Raw genomic sequence first — 10,528 nt, forward strand, 5'->3', positions numbered from 1 at the left:
TAGCACAGCACCATTGCAGTCATCAACGAGGAGAGACAAAACAACATCAAATCTATCCCTCTCTAGGCACTCCTAGCCCGTCAAAGCCTCAAAACCCCTCCATCATTGTCGGTCTTAGCCAAAAAAGGAGCCACGAGACCTCTCCCCATTTGGAAAAAAAAAATCACTGAAAACAAAAGGCCATGAACTTCTCCCAACCAATTTGACAACAACCTATTTGCGATTCACACTCCTCCAAGGAAGCAGCAATTTGACGACAACGGCCGAAGGCGAGACATGAGAAGAAGAAACCCTAAACCCACCCAGGGAAAAGAGTTTTGTTTTTAGCTTAACTTGTAGGATCATAAGGAGCTAGTTACTAATTGCACCCATGGGACCTAATATTCCAATTGTGGTGCCAACTATTAATATGCCTAAATGATTCCTATTAATTGTTTAATGCTCCAAACTAAGGCTACTGTTTTCATTATTAGAGCAAGTCATAAGAGGGAACATCAATAGCAATAGTAAGCTTACATTGCATGTGTATTTGTAGTATCATAATAAGTTGCTTGTCATGTGAATAAGAAAAGCAATAACTCTTTTGTCTACTACCCAAAAAGCCTAAGTAAAGCAATAATAATATTTTTTATATTAAAATAAAAAAAGTTCATGGGAATGATTTTTCATTCTTTGGCAAATGTGTATTATTCTTGCCACTTCTATTTGGAATATGTACTACACTTAGGTGGCGTTTGGTAACACTTTTTTAATCAGTTTTCTGTTTTTAAAATTGAAAAAGTGAAAATATTTTTCAAAAACATGTTCTATGAAACTATTTTCACTTTTCAATTTTTTAATTAGAAATCAAAATTTTAAAAACAAAAAAAATCACTTTCAATATTTTTTTAAACAGTTTTTTTTCTTAATCAATATTTTGGACTTTGACCAGACCCGGACCCAAATCCCCTCCCCACGGCCCTGGCGCTGAACCCGACTTCTGACCTGAACCCGAATCCGACTCGGGACCTAGACCCGAGTTTAATAAAATTAAAAAATAAAAATGAAAATAAACTTTACAGAACATACTTTTGTTTTCTGTTTTTAAAATTGAAAAACAAAAGTGGTTAGAGAACACATTTTTGTTTTTTAAAAATAAAATTTTTAAAAACAAAAATTTTACTTTCATTTTGTGATTAAAAAATTAAAAAACAAAAATGTTACCAAACAGCACCTTAGCAAATGACTTTTCTTCATATTGCCAAATTCTGATTGATATCAATGGGATCTCAACATCTTATTGCCAAAATAGCACCAATTTTGAACCTGAACAACCAATACTATTCCACCTCTATTATTTCCCATTACTCTATCTAGTTAATTAAATATTATTGAATATGCTATTTTGATAATTAATATAAATTGAGATTTTTTTTTTTTTTACACTTTAAAACAGCTTATATATATATATATTTACGGAATTCTACATAAAACTCTTATAGCAACTAACGGAGCAATCTAAATCGCAACCAAAATCCGTATAGTAACCCACATAGAAACCACCGGAGCAATCCAAACTGTAAATTTGAAAAAAAAAAAGTTAAAAATAGTACATGGGGTAATTCTCTGCATCCTCTTTGGGCAATATTGAATTTTATTTTAATATGGAATTTTGGCCATTTTTTATAAAAAATTTATCAAAATTTTCTATCCTAAGGTAAATAAAAAACTATATTAATTTTTTCTCTTGTTTTTTTTTTGGTTAATTATAGTTTATAGGTAATATAGTCTTTATAATTTGTCTTGGTCTTCATTAATTTTGGATTCTCTATTTCTCTACGCTGTAAATGGCTAATGCAAAATAAACACTCACAAGAGCTAATGTCAAATAGCTACAAATGTATATAAAAAAAAAGCTATGAGCACTCACATCCAATTCTCTATTCTATTGGTTAAAAATGTATTACTAAAAGGGAAATTTGAATTTCCATACTTACAAAACTCTATTATTTTTTCCCTAAATACATACTAAAATTGGTAATATATGACCATTTTATTAATTTTCCAAAAGTACCCCTCCCATTTGAAATCCTAATCTCAGCCGGCTCTCTCTCTCTCAACTCACCAACACCCAACGCCACCCACGGACCATCGGACTAATTGCCTCCCAAACGCTCACCCACGAAACGCTCACCACGGACCCACGAAACGCTCACCCAAACGCTCACCCACGCTCAACCCCAACCCCAAACCCTCACCCACGCTCAACCCACGGACCCCGACGAAAACCCCAACCCCAACGACGCTCACTCGCGATCAACCGACGCTCAACCCACAACACTCAATCGACCACCGTCAACGCTCAACAAACAACATTCAAAGCTCAACCGGCGACACCACCGTGACCCGAACTGAAAATGTCGAAGGTATGTTGTGTTTTTTTTGTTTTTTTTTAGAAAGGGTTAAAATATATATTTTGTTTGGGATTGTTTGTGAGATATTATTTGTTAGATTTAAGAAATTTTTTGTGAAATTGGGATTCGGATCTGTCAATGGAGAAGAGATTGGCGTTTCGGATCTAGGGAAGAAGATGGCCCGATGGTCCGATGGTCGGACCGTGTGGGTCCGATGGTGTCCGACTGTATGGGCCCGATGGTCCGACTGTATGGTTCGAAGCATGGGTCCGATTGGTCCGATGCATGGGTCCGATGCACACTACCAATCGGACCATCGGACTAGAACTACCTCCCAACTTGTGATTGTCCAATTGGACCGATAGGGTCCGATGGGTACCCTATCGGGCCAATCGGACCCATCGGACACTATTTTTTTTTTAGTTTTATTAAATATTAATTATTTAGTTATTGTTTTATGTATTATTTTATTTTTATTGATTTATTAAGTATTGTTTAATTAATTATTGTATTATTTTTTATTTTTTATTAATTATTAAATATTATTTTTTATTATTTATTAAGTATTGTTTTATTACTAATTATTGTTTTATTAATAATTAATAATTATTATTCTTTTATTATGTATTAATTATTATTATTTATAAATTATTATTTTTTATTATTTATTAATTATTGTTTCATTATTATTTATTAATTATTGTTCATTATTAGTTATTAATTATTGTATTATTTTTTATTTTTTATTAATTATTAATTATTGTATTATTTTTTATTTTTTTAGTAATTATTATTTTTTTATTAATTATTAAATATTGTTTTTTTATTATTTATTAAGTATTATTTTATTATTAATTATTGTTTATTAATAATTATTGATTATTGTTTTTTTTATAATTTATTAATTATTATTATTTATAAATTATTGTTTTTTATTATTTATTAATTATTGTTTCATTATTATTTATTAATTATTGTTTTTTATTAATTATTAATTATTGTATTATTTTTTATTTTTTTTATTAATTATTAATTATTGTATTATTTTTTATTTTTTTATTAATTATTATTTTTTTATTAATTATTAAATGTTGTTTTTTATTATTTATTAAGTATTGTTTTATTATTAATTATTGTTTTATTAATAATTATTGATTATTGTTTTTTTTATAATTTATTAATTATTATTATTTATAAATTATTGTTTTTTATTATTTATTAATTATTGTTTCATTATTAGTTATTAATTATTGTATTATTTTTTATTTTTTTTATTAATTATTAATTATTGTTTTTTTATTATTTATTAATTATTAATTATTGTATTATTTTTAATTTTTTTATTAATTATTGTTTTGTTTATTAATTATAAATTATTGTTTTTTTTATTATTTATTAATTATTGTTTTATTGTATTATTTTTTATTGTTTTATTAATTATTAATTATGAATTATTGTTCTATTAATTATTGGTTATGGTTTTATTATTAATTATTAATTACTGTTTTATTATTTATTATTGTATTGTTTTATTGATTTATTAATTATTGTTTTATTATTAATTGTTGATTTAATTCTGGATTTTTTTTCTTCAGGGAACTGCACATCTAATAATTCCAGTGTCGGCCCATTACACAGGCCGTGTCACATGGTGCGGGGGTAGTTACTACTACACAAAGATTAAGGCTAAATTTGAAGAATTCAACCTATGGGACAGGGTGAGAGAATCCCCTTTCAAACAGTTTTTCGAGAGAGAGCCCATTCAATTTTCAGGAGCATTTTTTCATCAGTTGATGCTTCACAAAATAAAATTTGACAAGCCGGACGAGGTGCATTTCTATGTGGGAAGGAAGAGATGTAGATTTGGCAGGGTGGAGTTCGGCTTGGTCACCGGGTTAAACTTGTTGCCCGGCCCTACTGAGGAAGACATCAAAGAAAAAGGAAGTTCTGACCGGTTGATTATGGAATATTTCAACGGTAGTCCTTCGATCAGCTTCGGCCAACTGCGCAGAGTTTTTGAGAGCTGCACAGAAGCTGATGATGTCTACAAGTTGGGGATGGCCTTGTTTGTTATGGGCGTCCTCACTGGTAAGGAGGAGAAGACTGTTGTTCCTCCTTTTGTGATAAGAATGGTTGATAACCTTCCATTCTTCTACGAGTACCCCTGGGAAAAGATTTCTTACACCAAGCTGATGGAAACTTGTAACAAGGACTACTTGGATGTGAAGAATAAGATGTTGAAAAAGATTGAGAAGGGAGTCACTCAGAAGGAGGCAAAATACTCAGCCTATGGCTATACTGCAACGTTGTAGTATTGGGCATACGAGGCCATATTACAGCTGGGCAACGAGTATGCAGTGAGAAGGTCGCATCGCTTTCCGAGAATGGTCAACTGGGAGAGTAAGCCGAACACTACACTCGGGAAGGATGAAGTGACCAGATTATTTGCTAAAAATGTAAGTTTGTTACGCTTTATGTTGAATTCATGTTAATTTCCATATATTATATTAATATATTTGTTATATTTTTCAGTTGACAGTGTACTCCATGTTATGTCCTCGGCCGAATGAGATTGAGTTTGTGAGTTACATAACCGGGGGTCAGCCTCCGTTATTTGTTGACTTGGAGGAACTTGTGTTGGGTGAGGATGGGCAACCAACACAGGATGCTTTGCGAAGCCAGGCCGAAAAGCTTGCCTCCACATTGGAAGAACGAGCGGAGGCAACCCGAATATTTAAAGACTCTACACCACCTCCACCGTCTCCACCACGTGCACCGCCTGCAGTTCCAGATGGGTCTGGTGTTGACCCATCTGCAGCTTCAGTTCCAGATGAGTGTGGTGTTGACCCACTTGCAGCATCACAGGATCCTCCTGTTCCCCCGTCAGCTTCTATTCCCAGCACCTCAGAGGCTCGTGATCCAGTATACCCTGCCATTTTGGCAAGGTTGGAGACTGTGGAGAGGGGGCAAATTGCTTTGAGGGAAGGGCAGGCCGCTCTGCTAAGAGGACAAAAAGCGATTATGGATCAGTTGAAGACCATAATGACGCTCCTGCAAGATCCTGGAAGGCCGGCAGCAGATTCACAGCCACAGCCACAGCCACAGCCACACACTGTAAGAGAGGCTCGACCACCGAAGATGACTTCATTCTCCCAAATGATTACAAACCGGATGATGATGACATGTTCTGTACACCTGAGAAGACGAAGATACTCAGGATTCTGAGGTGCAGGTGTTAGAGACAGCTCCAGAACTCATGGAGAACCAGAGGAAGAGAAGGCGACCTAGGTGGTTCGCTGAGTACACTGAAATGAAGAAGAAGGCTAGGGCTACTTCGACACTCGTGAATGCGGACCCACTTAGAGTGGTTGATCGGAAGCTACTCAGGATTTTTCACAGTTGGGTACTCGGCCAGATTGGGAACAAGTATCCGAGAAAGTGCTTCACCGGTCGATACGATTCGTCTTGGTTCCTCGAACTACATACTCCGAGGATGTGGCTTGGGAACGATGTAAGTTTTTAAGACTTTTTTACTTCTTTTGCTTTTAAAGACTTTATCTAACTCTTTTTTATTTAATCTCTGACATATTTAATTTTCATGTTTTAGCATTTGGATGCAGCATTCCATTTGATGAGGAGGCGACAACACTTTTATCCAGAGGTCTACCCAAATAGATGTGTCATCATGCCGTGTATTTTCCCAGCAGGAGTTATTGCTCGGTGGGAAGCTGCGGGTGATGACCAGGCTAACTATCAGTGGGATGAGAGCATATTAGATTTGATTCGAGGGGATGAAGGTCAATTCTTGGCCAGTTGGAAGAATAAGGAGAGAATATATATGGCCCTCTACTTCGATAGTGCAAAGCATTGGGTGACGCTAGAGGTAGATCTGGATCATTAGTTGTTGAACATATTTGACTCGAGTCTCGGATCGATTTCCCCGAACGAATTGAAGAGTCACCTGGCAATGTGGGAAAAATTACTACCAACTTTGATGCTGCAGGCTGGCCTATTCGAGACTCATGACATGATCCTCGTGCCTCAACTTACCGCCTCAGAGAGCCAGGTCAGAAATTTCACTTCAAAAGTCATGGACCGGGGCGTTGTTCGACAGACAAAGACAAGGTAACTTAATTACAATTGATTTTTTTGTTATTTAACTTGAATTTAATTTGCATACTTTTATTTATTTACTTTTTATTGTCTCATACAGCGGTGACTGCGGGATGTATGTGATAGAGCACATCGAGCATAGTATGCTAGAGACTACGTTTGATAATGTGCACGATGACAATATGAAGAAATTTAGAGAGCGGTGGTATGTAGATTTGTTTTACCATAATTTAGCATGAACAAATGTGTTTTTTTTTATTTGGTATTTATTAAGATAACAATGTAACTAGTTTTTTTATTGGTATGTTTATGTTTTTTTAAGAGTTCATACAAATTTTACGCCTTTCTTTCATGCAACAAATTATAATAATTATGTAAACATAAAATATCACAAATTCTAATGTTTAAAATTGTCCAACATTAATTCAATAACAATACATAATAGTCCAACACATCACGATACAAATAAACTAAAATAGCATTTTTAACCTCGGTAGTTGCAAGTGCTTCTGTTGTGCCCCTTGGCACCGCACTTGCTACAATTTCGTGATTTGATAATCCTTTCACCGTTACAAGCAGTTCGGTTGTTCTTAATTCTTCCAACCTTTTGCTTCTTGGGTCGCCCTACTGGTTGCTTCTCAACAGGCACTCCAACTGTCATGTTCTTGATGTCATCAGGCAATTCCCAATCATCCTCGTCACCAACTGGCATAATTGTTCCTTTATATGTCCTCCTCCAATATTCAGTCGTGTAATATGGCGAGCATAGTTTGTACACGCTAATACTTCGCTCCTGAGATGCAGCACATGCATGAGGACAAGGAAACTTCATGCACTGGAACAAGCCGCAAGTACAAGTATGTTCCTGCAAGTCCACTACGCCACCGGTCATAACTGTTCCTCCAGGGTGAACCTGCAACGTGTAAGGCCCGCATGAGTCAACATTCAAATACTGATCTTTTTCAAAATGCAATGTCAAGTCTTCCTCCATTTCTGGTGCTAGGGGTTTCGTCCACTTGTCAGCGTTTTCTTTTCGTGAAGCAAACCACTTTTGGACTTTGGACTTCAGGAATGCTATAGCATCAGTGATCGGGAAGCCTCTTGCATCCTTAGTTGTGTTGTTGAAGCTCTCAGCCCAGTTGCTCGTCATTACATTGTAACGTACCCCTGGAAAGTACAACTGGACCCATTTTTCAAATCCAATTTCCTCAAGATATTGTACAACCGCAGGATTCATGGCCCGAATGTTCTCAAATTCTCTGTGAAACTCTGATCTTGAATACGTGTAGGCACACGTGTAAATGTGATTCGTGAAGACGTCAGTCTTGAACTTGTGGTTGACGTTCATAATAATGTGGTGGTAGCATGCACCGTGGTGTGCATCAAAGAACACGATATCCAAAGCACGAACAATGTTTTGATGCCTATGCGAAACAAAAGCTAAGTTCTCAACATCACCAATCGTTTCTTTCAATTTTCTCATAAAATAGGTCTAGGAATTGTGGTTTTCACTGTCAACTATAGCAAAAGCTATCGAAAAGATATGACTCCCTGCATCCAAAGCCACTGCACACAACATTTGCCCACCATACCTAGTCTTCAAGAAAGACCCATCAACGCATACAATAGGTCGACAAAACCTAAACCCCCGAATAGAAGGACCTAGAGAGAAGAAACAATACTTGAAGCGACATTCTTCTACCACAAAATCCGTGATGGTACCTGGATTTCTCAACTGTAGCATGTGCAAGTAACTATGTAATTTCGAGTACGAATCTTCAGGTGTACCCCGAGCTAGGTGTAGTGCCTTCTCTCTGCACCTCCATGCCTTTTCATAACTCATTTGGATCCCGTAATCCTTGTGCATACTTTTTCTTATATCAGAGGCCAAGTGATCCGAGCCGTCAGTTGCGAACTTTATCTAGGGGTTTTCATTGGATCACATCCAATATTTTTAGGCCTATCCAGATCCGATCCAATCATATATTGGATGTTAGATTTTACCATCCGATCCAATCCAATTAATTTCGTCATCCAATCGATCCAACATCCATTGGATGTTGGATTAGATCGGTTCTATCCATTGGATGTATTTCATATATATTTATTTATTTAATTTAGGTTTATCCAATATTTTAGACCTAGTATTTTTTGGATCGGATTGGATCCATCCAATATTTTAGATCCAGTATGTATTGGATCGGACTGGATCCATCCAATCCAAGAAAAAAAGAGTAAAATTTTAATGTTAATTTTCATATATACATATAGATTTGACGTATAACAATATAAAATCTAATTACTCATCCAAACTAAATGAAAATACTAATTAGTTTGATTGGATGTTGGATGTATTGGATTTTTAGACACCCCATCCACCATCCGATCCGATCCAATTAGATATTTAAAAATAACATCCAATCCGATCCGAACACAATTGGACATCCAATGTTTGGCGGTCGGTTGTAATTGGATCGGTCGGTTCACATTGGATTTGATCGATTTCTGCACACCCCTAGAACTTATCTAGGGGTGTTCATTGGATCACATCCAATATTTTTAGGCCTATCCAGATCCGATTCAATCATATATTGGATGTTAGATTTTACCATCCGATCCAATCTAATTAATTTCGTCATCCAATCGATCCAACATCCATTGGATGTTGGATTGGATCGGTTCTATCCATTGGATGTATTTCATATATATATTTATTTATTTAATTTAGGTTTATCCAATATTTTAGACCTAGTATTTTTTGGATCGGATTGGATCCATCCAATATTTTAGATCCAGTATGTATTGGATCGGACTGGATCCATCCAATCCAAGAAAAAAAGAGTAAAATTTTAATGTTAATTTTCATATATACATATAGATTTGACGTATAACAATATAAAATCTAATTACTCATCCAAACTAAATGAAAATACTAATTAGTTTGATTGGATGTTGGATGTATTGGATTTTTAGACAACCCATCCACCATCCGATCCGATCCAATTGGATATTTAAAAATAACATCCAATCCGATCCGAACACAATTGGACATCCAATGTTTGGCGGTCGGTTGTAATTGGATCGGTCGGTTCATATTAGATTGGATCGATTTCTGCACACCCCTAAACTTATCCTTAATTAGATGGGCAACTATTAAAGGTGGTGCTTGACGGTTATCTTTTCCTCGAAGATCAAGGGAACATGTATGTACATTATGAAATGTACTCACCTCAAACATGTTAGAAAGTACGTTCTTCTTCGCTCTTAATCTCCATCCACAATCTGTATCCTTACATGTGACGTACCAAATATCAGTACCAGACTTCCTAACGTAGTAGTCAAACCCTTTCTTCATTGCATACAGGCCAACAACCATCTTTAAATGCTCTTTGTCTCTAAAAAACTTTCCCACATGTAACTCACCGCCTGGTGTGCCACCCGTAGATATATAATGACTATGATCCTCGATGTCTTCTCTTGTATACATTTTCTCCTTGAATTTATCGTAACTTGTCGAAGAAGAAAATGGATCGCTCCATCCAGTCACATTGGTCCCTCGAGCATCAGTAGGACCACTAATATCATTGGTCTCTCTACCATTATTAGGACTTGTACTGTCAGTAGTTCCTCTAGCATGACTGGTTTCGCCTGGACGACTACTACTAGTACCAGGTGTTTGGCAATTTTCTCTACGGGGCATTCTATTCCGTGTCGGTGGCCTCAGTGGTATTTGGTACGATAGTGGAGTCAAGTCCAAAGGTACAACAGCAGGGGCCTCTGTACCTTGGTCGTCTCTTACGCCATCATTGCTCTCAACATAACATTCTGGGTCTGGACCATTAAAAAAACCATCGATGAACGGCATTTGTGCTACAATATCAGCACTCGACATCATAGTATTTAATTCAGGTAATACATCTGCAACCAACACCTCTGGATTTGTTTCTGGAACAAAACTCCCAACCTTGCTATGATTATCCTTAACAGAACTTGGTGTGGGACTAGGATCGACGCAAACATTC

The 10,528-nt window shown here is 35.9% G+C and overlaps 4 protein-coding genes across 5 annotated transcripts; 3 read left to right on the forward strand and 1 right to left on the reverse strand.

Moving 5' to 3' along the window:
- Positions 1-2,396: 2,396 nt before the first annotated feature.
- Positions 2,397-4,705, forward strand: LOC133036841 (uncharacterized). Its single transcript, XM_061113602.1, has 2 exons — positions 2,397-2,405; positions 3,989-4,705. The coding sequence occupies exons 1-2, from the start codon at positions 2,397-2,399 to the stop codon at positions 4,703-4,705; spliced, it is 726 nt and encodes a 241-aa protein (XP_060969585.1).
- A 28-nt stretch (positions 4,706-4,733) lies between these two features.
- LOC133036842 (uncharacterized) lies at positions 4,734-5,618 on the forward strand. Its single transcript, XM_061113603.1, has 2 exons — positions 4,734-4,849; positions 4,926-5,618. The coding sequence occupies exons 1-2, from the start codon at positions 4,778-4,780 to the stop codon at positions 5,616-5,618; spliced, it is 765 nt and encodes a 254-aa protein (XP_060969586.1). The 5' UTR covers positions 4,734-4,777.
- LOC133036709 (uncharacterized) lies at positions 5,534-6,832 on the forward strand. 2 transcript variants are annotated; one of them, XR_009687289.1, is made up of 3 exons: positions 5,534-5,904; positions 6,001-6,518; positions 6,607-6,832. XR_009687289.1 is itself a non-coding variant. In XM_061113403.1 (2 exons), the coding sequence occupies exons 1-2, from the start codon at positions 5,650-5,652 to the stop codon at positions 6,292-6,294; spliced, it is 549 nt and encodes a 182-aa protein (XP_060969386.1). In that variant the 5' UTR covers positions 5,534-5,649; the 3' UTR covers positions 6,295-6,832. The 2 variants fall into 2 exon arrangements, 1 of the variants encoding a protein (XP_060969386.1); XM_061113403.1 differs by having other exon boundaries at positions 6,001-6,832.
- A 158-nt stretch (positions 6,833-6,990) lies between these two features.
- LOC133036843 (uncharacterized) lies at positions 6,991-7,989 on the reverse strand. The gene has a single exon (XM_061113604.1). The coding sequence runs from the start codon at positions 7,987-7,989 to the stop codon at positions 6,991-6,993; it is 999 nt and encodes a 332-aa protein (XP_060969587.1).
- Between the last annotated feature and the right edge of the window lie 2,539 nt (positions 7,990-10,528).

The sequence above is a fragment of the Cannabis sativa genome, chromosome 4 (genome assembly GCF_029168945.1).
Source record: "Cannabis sativa cultivar Pink pepper isolate KNU-18-1 chromosome 4, ASM2916894v1, whole genome shotgun sequence".
NCBI lineage: Eukaryota > Viridiplantae > Streptophyta > Magnoliopsida > Rosales > Cannabaceae > Cannabis > Cannabis sativa.